Source organism: Galendromus occidentalis, unplaced genomic scaffold (genome assembly GCF_000255335.2).
Source record: "Galendromus occidentalis unplaced genomic scaffold, Mocc_1.1 scf7180000077484, whole genome shotgun sequence".
NCBI lineage: Eukaryota > Metazoa > Arthropoda > Arachnida > Mesostigmata > Phytoseiidae > Galendromus > Galendromus occidentalis.
In genome coordinates this window covers 2059560-2072097 of record NW_003805472.1, presented here as the reverse complement: position 1 = coordinate 2072097, position 12538 = coordinate 2059560, and the positions used below count along the sequence as shown (strand labels likewise).

Genomic DNA, 12538 nt, shown 5'->3' with positions numbered 1-12538 from the left:
GATGGAAAAGGTTCCCGGAGTGCGGTAGCTCAGTAGCTTCCGTGGTACTACGTCGCAGGATTCCGCTGGTTCCCCCAACGAGAGAGGAGAATCGATCGGATCCGCTTCGAGAGCTCGGAATTCCCTACGTGTCGGATACTTTGCCGGAACTTCGAGGTTTCGATTGCCACCAGAGGAAAATCGCTCGAAGATTCCAATCGCATCGGCCATCGACTGAGTGAGCGAGCGATCGATGACGAGGGCTGGGTTCGATTTCGCGGCTCGGGCTCCGATTCAAGAAATCAGCGAGGAAAATTCATCACGTAGGTACCATAACCCCGGAATATTCCGCTATGAATAGTAGTCTGCCACGCAGTATTATCGATCTCATTCGTCAAGAATGAAAGCATTCCTCCATTCGGAGTGCATTTACCGCAGCACAATGGCCACAGTAACGATCATTACTCAAGATCTTTACCCAGAACGCGGCATAACCCGTGAGCGTCGCACTATTCGTATTGGAAGGAGCCTGTATCCAACTAGAGATCGTTGAACAAGTGGCTGGGTACGAACGAACGAACGAACAGACGAAAGAAAGGAAGGACGAAGCCTACTTCCCCAAACTTAGACAACAACCCCCATCGGACCCATACAAGCCTACGAGGGTGAGAGGGGAATCAGGCAGGCTGGCAGCGAAGCAAGAAAAACGCGCCTAGCTCAACTCTCCGCGCATGCCTGATCCGCCGACTCCCTCTCTTCTTCGTGGTTGGGTCGCTTTGTGGGTCGACGACTGACTGACTGAGAGCAATTTTTCGATGTTGGAGCTTTTCTCGTACCTGGGAAGCTCAGCGGGCCGCTCAGCTCACCAGGTATTCGGCGGAGCGCCAAATTCTATCTTTGAGGCTTTCAGATCCCATCGAGTCGCGGAGTACGAGACTTCTCGGCTCGTTTCCGAATGTCTTCCTTCCACGGATTCGAATATCCTCCAGGGACTGGGAGGAGTACCGAAAGACAGACATCATGTTTTCTCATAGTTTTCTGCCGAAGGGAAGATGTTGACTATTCTCAAAGGACAGAGCATCATCAGCGTTTCTCGAGTCGAGAACTCGGGAAAGCCGGACGCTGCGATTTACGCAGCAATCTCTATAAGCCATTCCTCATACGTTGGGAAATCCTGCCGACATTCACTGGCAGCCCGGTACGCTCGGGAGCCAACAACACTCTCAGGGCCACTTGGACTGGACGCGTAATAAATACCCCCGACGCAGAGACTCGTTCAAGGTCGAGTCGAGTCTAATATTCCCGATTACTACGCGACGTTTGTGTTTGACTGTCATTCGGAATGGCTGACCTTCCAGGCCTTGCTTACACTCCAGCTCAACGGGACAGCGACGATTAGGAGGTAGATAGATATAATCGAGGAAACCGTCAAATGGACGGCCGCGAGAGGCTAATTTCGGGCTTCAGTCCCGTAAGACGGGGGGAATAATATTGAAGCACTCATGCAGCACTCGACCTTTGAGGCTCGAATCTATTCATCGCACTGTCTCCTGATTCCGGCTCAGAACTCCTTCAAATATCGATATCATCATGACGGCGGTGGTACAGTCGGCGGCCGCGGTCCGGCGATGAGCGATCTGGAACCAGCGAGCTCAAGCAGAGTTGCACTCACGAATGGATCTCATTATCATGCAAACTGAGCTCGGAACAGCTTGAGCTTCTCAGAACGAAAGCAATAGTTCCTTCTCTGCGTAGCGTCTACATAATAGGAGCTGCTTCCTCGACTTCGGTGAATCTAGATTGAAAATTTCCTCGCTGCAGCGATTGTCGGAGACGCACGGTTTTCTATAATCGTTCTCAGGGATGTCGGAAGTTTCGGCAACTCGAATGGCTGCCGCAGCGTGACGTACGTACAAACGTGGGCGTAGTTGCTCTACAAAACCGAAAACAAATTGGCTCCCACCCCCTGCTCCTATCGACCTGAGCTAACAATCGCCACACTCAGTCCTGTCCGGAGGGAACGTGGACTGAGTTGTTTTATGAAAGAACGACGACAATAATGCCTCCCTCGGTTTTCATTCTCGGGATGCTGGCGGAAGACCCGACCGGGATTCGAGGCTCGGCGCAGCCTCTGCGACCGACGAGCCTCGAGTGCTGTTTCGCTCCTTTGATGAAACTCTTAGCGAGAACGAGTCGGCGCAAATTGCGCAAAGCGTACGAGTTGAGTGGTCACAACGCCAACTAGGTACTAGTGAAATAGCCGCTTTTCGCTGCGGACCTCCGATCCCGTTTGTTTCGACACAGATAGCAGAGGCACCGTCGCTTGCCTCGCTTAGTAATCCCGGGGATTTCTGCTCTCACGTTCTCATCATCCACCCGCGATTTCTTCATCTTGAGTTTTTTTCCGGGATCGTGGTTTAATTCCATTGGAAAGCCCAGAACCCAAGCTATGTATCCACTTTTCGAGGCGATCGGACCGCCACGAGGAGCTCTCACGCAGAACTAGTAAATTTTGTTTCGAATAGGTTTGCGGGTAGAGTTTACTGCGACCTTCGTTCGACGGCCTAGGCCGATTCATCTCTGAAACGACCGAAAGCAAGCCCGACGATAGACGGCGGACTCCTCAAGCGAGACCCGACCGACCATCAAGTTTTCCCTCCACATACCCCGCGAGACGAGGGTGCGAGGCAACGCCGCCTCGGCGGCGGCGGCGGTGGCAGCGGCTAGATGGGGGATGCCCATCAGCCAGCCGGCCAGCTAGTCAGCAGCGATTCACGGCCTCGGGAGGAACTGGGGTAAGCTTTCCAACGTCGAAATAGCCTGCAGGGCGCGTATATTCCTCCTTGGCTAGCAGACTCGCAGAGAAACTGTCTTCCTTCCCCCACATAATAACTCTCTATGTGCTGCTCCCTCCTCCTGAACGGCCCTTGCCATTGAGTCCCGCCCATTTGCCCCCCGGGGGACAGGCGCAATACCCTGCAGAGGGAGCCCTCGCCCCACGAACGAGGAGGGTTTCTCCTATGTGTGCTGACAGGGTCCAACGGCCATTCTCGTCGCCCGTAGAGGCTGCCTGTCAGCCAGCCAGCCAGTCGACGTGGCTTGAAATACTGGCCTGCTGCGCACAGACTGCTATCTCTGGTCCAACCCCCTCCCCCATTTCCCCCCGAGATGCCCTTGGGGGAAAGGGAAACAGAGAGGGGGGGCGGGGGTGCCTGTATAGCGCCCTCGAGGCCGCCGCTACTGCTTCCATACCACCGCCGAATAAGGCCGGCTGGCCAGCCAGCGGAGCTGGTTGAGAGACGTAACAGCAGCCATTACGAGCGCCATCAGACCGTATTCTTCCCGAGTCCTAGTCGTGTAGAGAGCGAATGGAGAAACGAGCGCACGAGCGGGCGGGCGAATCGGCTCGCAGGCGGAAGGAAGGAACGAAAGACTGGCTCGCGATTGAAGTAAGCGAGGAAAGCCTGAGCAGGCCGTCGTGGCCCTGAAACGGCGCAATAGAGCGGAGCGCTTGAACTTATTCGAGTGCACTTCAGCGCTTCCGGATCTTTCTCCTTCCGGGATCATCATTACGGGGATCAATTTTCTCATAGGTACCGAAACCATCATCGACGTGATGAACGTTCCTTCCCCGGGTTTTTCACTTGATCGATGACAGCGGCGGTGTCTTCCATCGAAGGAATCGGAAAGGCTCTCCCTCACCAATCGCTTGCTCATCCTTGATTCGGGAGGAGTAACCATAGAGTATCGGAAAGGAATGCTCCGAAGAAGCTCTTGGAAGGTCAATTTTCCGAGTTGCTGATTCATGAGAGACTCCGGAGGCGTTCGATACCACAGATCGGAGGGAGATGTCTCGCAGGAAATTCTTCTCCGACCTGGATCGATGCGATCGAGTTCGAGCGAGAAAACGTCTGACGGGGCTGCCGCCCCGGGAGGAGGGCGGTGGTTCCCAAGTACTCAAGTCAACTAGTCCGAAACTCGGGACAGCAGTCGGTCACAGAATCTCTCCTGGAGCATTCTGAATTTTCCTCCCCGAGGTCCGTCTGACATCTGCGGCCAGGACCGAATGGAGCTTTGCCTTCTCCCCTTCTCCATGTCTGCCACGGAATTCCATCAGCGGTGCATTTCGACAGGATCTACAGAGACCGCGCCGAACCTGCTCAGCGGGCTGGCATGAACATGTATACCGCGGCGTCTGTGCTACTGCTCCCTCAGAATAAGGATTTCTGTTTGCGGAGTATTCTCGGTCACTGTCTACGGCTCGCTCGGATGTTTGTTGTGGCAGGAAGCGATGATGATCGATCGGACCGCGAAAGATGGCGGAAAACACGTGAATTGTATAGCCGCCGACGCGAGTGGCATTACGCTATTTCGAGGTTCGTAAAATGTTTTCTGGGCTTGGCACCTCCATTCACAAATCGAGGGATCGGGGGGGCATTCGCTCCTCGAGAATCTCTCGACGGGAAAGATGTCTCGCATGGCGTGATTCTTTCATGAGCTGGACGTGCAGCTTTTTCATGATGGCAGGACACGTGATTTGACGTGCCATTCATCGTCTTTTGTAGAGGAGTCTCTTATCAAGCTTATTTTCCGAAAGTAGGTAGTTCCGATCGCGTCGTCTGCTCGCTCGGAGAGTCGGGCGGCGACCGGCTGACTCGATCGGCGATCCAAACATCATTCACTAGAGCAGAGGCCAGTCTGGCTGGAAAAGAATTCCCCACGTCATCAAACGCTCCGCGTGGTCGTTGACGACACCGACGTCGACAACGACAGCCTTAGCCGCCGTTAGCAACAATATTAGTAATTCAGACAGCTGAAGACGACGAGCGACGTCCATCCAATGGATGCCCACCGGCGCGCTCTGCGGTTCGTTCTTTCCTGCATCGCTCAATTTATCATCAGTTCGTTCGCTCAGCCGGCCTTTCGTCAAGAAGCTAGAGTGACCACACTGCTACCTGAACGGCGGCGCTGGCGCGGCGGTAACGACCACGGTAAGAATGGAAGTGGGAAGGCACATTGTTAAACAGGCTTACGAGTCAGCAAGTCAGTCACTACGCCGGCCGGTTAGTCTGGCACGCTGCCGGCAAGTCAGCCAAATTCGCCATCACGTAAACACCGGCCGAGCAGATCAGTCTATTCGCAGTCCCAGCCCAACTACCGCGACGAGGATGCGTTGCAACCTGCGGGTTGACGGGTTGTCAGCCTCCTCCCGGCACCAAGAGTCGCAGGTCTTCGACCACTGGAGACACCGAAGCGATGAGATCCCATAGGAGCGCACGGGACCTTGAGCACGAACAGATACGAGAATTCTTTCTCGATCGAAGCGGATGAGAAAACCTTTCCCCGGGGGAGAGGCTCGCGCGACGATACTTCAAAGTACAATCGACCGTCCGATCGTACCGCGCAGAGTGTGGAGCTCACGGAATAATCCGAAAAGCCCTGGAGGCTCAGCTCCCAGGACGTGGAGTATCCGAGGGACTAAGGGAGAGCGTCATCGATTTTCGGTCGTTCCTACCCATCGATCGGATCCAATCCGATCCCCTCCCCTCCAATGCAAAAAAAGCTATGTACGCTTCTGACAGCAACAAACAACAATGATGACGGATGAGGATAACGATCCATCGTCCGGGAAGCGGCAGCTGGCTGCTGGATGGGGAAACGCAAGGATACGTGGCGGAATAATTGAGCGTAATGAAAGTGATGATGCGGTGGCGTCGGAGGCGGTCGGATTATGCATATATCGGAGACGCTTTCCGGCTATCTCTGATCCATGGATCCCCAGGACACTCTCGTCTCGTTCCGACTTATCGACTCCCGGGATATCGAGACGATTCCTCGCTACGGATCGCTCGCGCCCATGGCGAATTCTCTTGCGAAGCTCTCGGCGAGGGAAACATTGGATACAGCACGATCCCGTCGCATACCATTCTGATGTGGGATGAACAATGCAAATAATATGTTCCGACCGTCCCACGTGGCGGGGATCGCGCTCGAATACGAGGCAAGAGCCACACACCGTCCGGAAATTTCTCTCTCAGACGGATCGAGCTGTTTTCGGTCCTACCATGTGGACGGCAGGGGAACGAAATAGGGGGACAGAGAGAAGGAAACTGTTGCTTCCTCGGAACACGCCAACGTCACGGCCGGACCGGCAAGAACGTACTGTGAGTTCAACTCGCTGACGATATATTGGCTCACTCACTCACTCACTCACTCACTGAGGGGGAGAGCTTCTTTTTGCTCCGGCAAGCTGCGCGGGGGCAGCCGGGACGGCCAGTCCGGAATCGTCGGCATTATTACAGCTTCGGGCCGGTTCGCGGGGTGGCACTCTTTCATTTCCGAGTGTTCCAACACCATCAGGACGTGATTGCCTGGTGTCCCTGCAAGACTCATATTGGAATAGCCTCGTCGGCCTCCTTCTCACTCCATTGTCGCGGACGCTTGTCGTCATCGCCGCGGCCACCACTTGCTGTGGTTGTTGCCTCGGCCGCCACATGCCCGTGACGGACTTATTGGAAGCGAGCAGAATACGATAGACACTGTTTGTGCGTTCATTGCCGGCCTTCCGCAGAGCGACCTATCGCAACGCCACCGAGCCATCCTGTATCGAACGAACGGCATCTAGCGACTCCGAGGGACCGTCGACTGCATATCAATAGATCGACAGCGCATAACTCTGATAGATTGTGCGAGTCTCTCTCTCGGCCAGGCTGATACACACTTGAAATTGCCCGATTGGCTTATTCGAGCCTCGACGCGTCCGCAGGACAATGATTGGATTCCCCGTGGGACGAAGAAGATTGTCATGGCTCTCTCCATGTTCTCCCGCCGGAAAAAGAAATCTCCACAAGACGGCTCCTCACCAACAGGCGGGATGGGCGCCTTCGACGCGGAGATTCTGAAGGAGTCTAAATCGATGGAATATCCGAGAGATTGGAGCATTCGTTGGCGGAGTTCGCATCGTAACAGCGGTAACATCCGTGTCGGGAGCAGCATTCCTGAAATGACTCCAGCTGAGGCTTTCATCTGCTTCTGTACTCCCCTCGAGATTCATTGAACGGTCTCTCATAAGGTTTGGCAGCGGTCCTCACGTGGGGATTTTTCCGCCGGTCGAGCTGAAGAAGAGATATTCAGAGCGAGAGGGTGGCTTCCAGAACTTTCGCGAGGGCGCGCTGGTGCTCTCAGCAATGAAGCCAGTGCTCTCAACCTAAACACGAATGCCTCAAGAAGAAGGCCGTTGTGGTGCATATCAATAGATCGACAGCGCATAACTCTGATAGATTGTGCCGCTTTGGCGAGCTTTTGAAAGAGTTCTGAAAGACTCTCAAATAATGCACTTTTCTGGCAGCATTCGACCTTCAGTACAACGTGTACCTCCGCCGATGATCTATTGCTGTTGCTGCTTATCGTCCGAATTACGGATAGCACGTAATCCACGGCTGCCCTCTCCCACTCGTCAGTGCGATACGAATGAGATCTTGTCGGAAAATCGCTGCCCGCAAACGGAATCAAAGCGATCTAGAGCAGCATTAGCCGCGGGAAACCTTCGTGTTTCCCCTGATTTCCATCTCGGTACGAATAGCTTGCTCCTTTCGCGGTGATGATATAGGGCCTCGGTCAATTTGGGTCACATGCCCAAGGTTAGGCCGATTTTCCATCTCGGAGCTTCCGTAGTTCATTCACCGCCAGCACTGCGGTTCCGTCGAAAGCACGTTATCCGAGCTGATAACATGATTTCACGGTCTCGAGGTCGAGAGGGAAATCGCCTTGCAGAGATTGTCCGCATCTGGTCTCACGGAGAATACTTGTGATAGCTCTAATGCTTTGTGGACTCTTGCCAACTGTCTCGGCAGAGAGATAGAGCCAACAGAGTTTGATGGAAAAGAGCTGCGAGCTTAAACACGTGCGTTGTTCCTGAGCATTCATCTCCCGCACGGCCAGAGAGGCGGAGAACGAAATTTCCACCGCTCTCGCTCCGGATGAAATCCCAAGGAAGATGGAAGTTCAGAATCGAAGCGGGAGATGACTCATCTGCCCGGAAAACTGTTATAGGCAAAACACAGGAGCGACGCGCGTCGCTCGGTAGCTCGGATGGTGCTATGGATGACGATCATCAGCTGCAGCAGCTCGTCGTTTCGATCGCGCGGGTAAGATGAAGAGATCGGCCGCGACCCGCACTATCTCCGCGTAGAGGATCCGATGCGGATATAGATATGTACGACGAACGTGTCCCGAAGAACAAATGGAGCGCTCGCGAACACTCGCATTATGGACCTTATTTCTCTCGGACTGTTGTGATCGTGCTCGTGCAAAGACCGGGAAAATACCTTCGCCTACGCCACGTCATGGCTCCGGCTGGCGTCCGGAAGAGGGCGAACACCAGGCACGTTCCTTGTGGCGACAGGCCATAGCATACGAAACTCCCGCCGCGCTTGATTGGTCGTGATGGATAGGAAATTAGAGAAGTTCCTCTTCCGAGGGAATTTGTCGAATGAGAGATCCGATGACGAATCCTGGAATGAAATTCGTCGAAAGCCCCTCACTCAGATGGTGAGGACTCGACGATCGCCAAAGCGATGGACTTCCAGAACCTTTTCGATTCCTTCGGCACGCGGTCAGCGTGATCCTTTCCCTCTCTCGCATCGATGTTAATTGAATCGATAATAAGACAGCGCGCCCAGGTCGAGCTCGAACTTCACCATTCACCTCCCATGAGTGTTCTGAATTCATAGGCGAAAAAGTCGCTGTTGCTAATAATACAGCGAGGCCTTGATTGATCTGAGACTTTCTCTATGCAGCGCATGGAGATGAAGTCTTGCATGGAACCTCGACTGACCGAGGGAGCGGAATCCCGAGAGAAGCTGGAAGACTCGACACGCGCTGTCTCTCGCGTTTTTCGACGAGGAGCCGCAGCCTCGCTTGTTCACAATGGCTCGAGCGGACGCGCTTGGCCTCGAAGCTTTCCCGTGGCTTCTCTATGTGGACCCGGACATCGCGATGGGCTCGTCAAGAGAAAGAATACCTGGGGCTCTAACAAAGAGTCCGAGCTCGCGGGGCGAGAAGGTTTTTGGCGGGCTCGGACCATTCTGGCCTGCTCCACCCCTCTTGTTGTCGCTATCGACCACGTTGAGGTTCGAATCTTCTCTGTATCGAGAAACAAATCCCGAGAAAATATAGCTTCTAGCGCGAGCACGTTCAGGCAATAATTCACGAGCGGGAATCAGTATTTTCGCTCGAAAAAAGGTTGGCTGTCCATATAAGGATTGTCTAGCGGCACCGAAGATCGATTCGCCACTCCGCAAGCGATCGAAAATTCGCTGAAGGGACTCGGGTGTCAGCGAATCCGTGCAGAAGCGAAACAATACGAGAAACTGGGACACCCAAAAGCATATTGAAAATCCTCACCCATTGGCCCATGGTCCTCTCTCGCTCTGCTCGGGCCATTGTAGGATCATTTCCTTTTCCCTCTGAAGACAGAAACTTCGGAGAAATCGTATAGGAGGAAAACGCAGCTCCGCAATCTGAAGATCATTGCCGGACGAATGCTGTACGTGGAAGGAATCATGGTCCCGACGTCCCGATACGAAGGCTGTCAGCGGAAAATATACAAACAGAGTTAACGGTGGGTCAGGATAGGATGGAAAAAAACCTTCCATGAACGGAATTGCGGCTTTCTTCTGCAGCGGTTAGGGAGGTGATCGATGGATCAATCAATCGCTGCGTAACAATGTGGAAGTCTCGAAACTTTCTCGCTCCTCCTGCTCCACGACATGCCTTCCGATAATTCCGCGAAAATTTCTGGACATCTGTCGTCGTCCTAAATGCTTCCCTGCTCTTGCCGGCTGGGCGCAATGTAAATGATTCAAGTTTACTGGTACCTATCTTAATGAGGGAGCAACGGACCCGAGCTACCATCGAGCCCACCGATCAGAAGAATAATTGCACGAAGATGAATGTCCGTTGCTCAATTCGAGAAAAAATGACGTCATCGGTAGTCATGGATGGGAGTCAACCAATGTCGCCTCGTGAGGGGCGAACACCTGACAGCTATACGTCCTCGGAGCAAGAAGTAGATCGAGGAGGATGACGAATGGAAAATAGGGAATAAACATATATCACGTCGGCTTCGAGATCCTCAGGTCGGGCAGGCAGGCGGGCGGGCAAGTTACCATCTAACCACACCCTTACCCTGCCCGGTTCACTGACACCGCAGACATCACGCTATTTCTGCTGAGCCAGAATAGCAAGATGCACAGAACCTGCTCGGTTGCAGAAGAGGACTGCAGATGGAACAACCGAAATATGAGCGAATTACTCGGGAGCGGGGGAATGCGGTGAAGATCCACGTTTTTTTGCGTGAAAGAGGAAGCGCGATACCGTGTGAACAATCGAGCTGCTCAGCTGGTGCTCCCGAAATCCCCCGGACGAGTTTCCGCCTAAGGGAGAAAGCCGAAGGAGAGCCGCGCGGGAAGAGTCTCGATAGATATCCCACCGATATGCCGTCGTCAGATCGGGACCTCGGAGCATGACTGTGATTTCGTGGATGACGAAGTGCACAAAGATTTTGGCGGAGTTCCACGGCGGCCGTGGATTCTACGGTCTTATGCGCAGGTGATGGCTTCCTCTAACGCTTTCGGGAGGGAGGAAGACGGAAACGCCAAACAGCGCCATAAATTCCACTGCTCTCTCGCACTGCCCGCTCGCGAATCGCTCCGTGCCAGGCCACACTCGGAGAGGTTTGGCGAAACTGGCGAGAGGCGAAACGGAATAGAAGTATGTATTCCTCGTCTTTCAGTCTCTCCAGCGATGGCGGTCTGAAAGCCTTCCAAGAGCTTCCAACCTCGCAGAATGAGCCGAGTGAGAGTTCCCCAACGTAGCACTCGGTCATGGGCGAGACGGCCGACTGACGTGTCAAGGGAAGATGGAGAGAAAGGGGCTCTCCCTGAGGGAAGCTCCTAACCCCATTTAGACAACGAGAATCTCAGCGGGCCCATCAGTCATCAGACTTGGAATCGACTCCGAGCCTCCATTCTCTGAGCATCTTCGGGAAAATTACTCGACGTTGTTGAATCGTAGGAACCCGTGAGTCTCGACGCGTCCCGAGTTTTCCCCGTCTCTTACCAGCGGAATAAAAGCTTTGTTTTTCGAAAGATTGGGTAATCCTTGAGGTGAATACATGGAATCGAGGTTAGCGGAACTTAGTGGGAGCAACTGAAGAAGTCAGAACAATGGGAGAAACAGAAGATGAGGACTCACCGCCATGGAGTCTGCAAACTGGGCCACGGCAACCTGGGTATCCATAGCATATCCAAATATGAACACTTAGACCACGCAGAGAACATTCTTCACATCGAACTTCACTTCGCCGTGATCGTCGTTGTTTTCTCTGCCGTCGTTTCCGTCTTGGTTGGTGACGCTGGTACGGTGCTTCCTCTGTCGTTACCGTCACTGATGAAGAACATTCCAGGAGCCTCAGACATCCATCGAGGAATCGACCCATCAGTCGATCGAGCTATGAATCAATCAATCACTCGGGCACATTTTTGCTGACGACCGAATCCTTTGCGAGCTCCGTACGAAACTTTGATCGAACGCTCCTGAGGAAATCGCACGGAACGAGACACGAACGAGTGAAATTCGATGATGAGATGGCCTGCTGCTTGGTAGATATCCATAGTGCACACAACATCAGGAAGAACAGAACGTATCCATTTAGTATATCCGATCCAGCCACAATAACAACAACAATGACCCAAACTTATCCAGGGGGATTGGGAGCAAAATGAAGTCTTGTAGGCAGTATCCATCCAGGAACCTCATGTTATGAGACTAAAGCTTAAACGTAGCCTGTGGAGATGGCTCGTGAACGTGTGGTGCGATATATTTCTTAGATGTGTTTAGCGTTAGTTTAGTGAGAGGTCGATCTCGAGGATTGAGGTGAGAATCACGAAAGATTGGTCGAAAGGTTCGAGAACGATAAGAAGACGAGGAATGATTATGCCTCTCACTTGGTATGACGACTTCGTACATCAGGGAGAGATACGATATTTCGTGAGACATTATTCTCCGAATCTTTGTGAATTTCTCGAGTATTTTAGGGGTGGTCTTCGACGCGTGAAGACGAAGTCGGCACCAAGTGAAACGGCCCAAGTGAGGTCTATAGTGTAGCAGATAGAGAACTAATTTGACAGAACACCCGTTCGGAAGCTGCCCTTGAGCAGCTTCTGTCTCGAGCGGGCTGCTCTCGATGCCTACCGTTTGAAGTGGTCCCGTATGTGATCTTCTCGGATTTTGTCGGGAAGGTTACCGACCCAGAGATGCCTGGTTTCTCTAACCATGGTCAGAAGTCAACAGCAGCGAGAGCCAGTCCTGAAGCTCTTCAAGCATGGCCAATAATCATGGCGCGATATGTTGACTCCGAGAAACGAGATGCCGTTGCTAGCACACTGTCGATGCCGCCCGGCCGTGCTCTGGTGTGAAATGGTTCCGTTGATTTCACTGGAAATCCTCGTTCGTCCCTCCCGCGCCAGCAGCACCGAGTCCACTGAGGGGACCCTCG

The 12538-nt window shown here is 53.4% G+C and overlaps 1 protein-coding gene across 1 annotated transcript in view; it reads right to left on the bottom strand.

Moving 5' to 3' along the window:
- Positions 1–12317, bottom strand: part of spen (spen family transcriptional repressor split ends) — a 52552-nt gene extending 40235 nt beyond the window's left edge. Inside the window, exon 1 of the mRNA XM_029112121.1 lies at positions 12235–12317. Coding sequence (XP_028967954.1) covers positions 12235–12317 — 83 coding nt within the window. The remainder of the gene's footprint in view (positions 1–12234) is intronic.
- Positions 12318–12538: the final 221 nt, after the last annotated feature.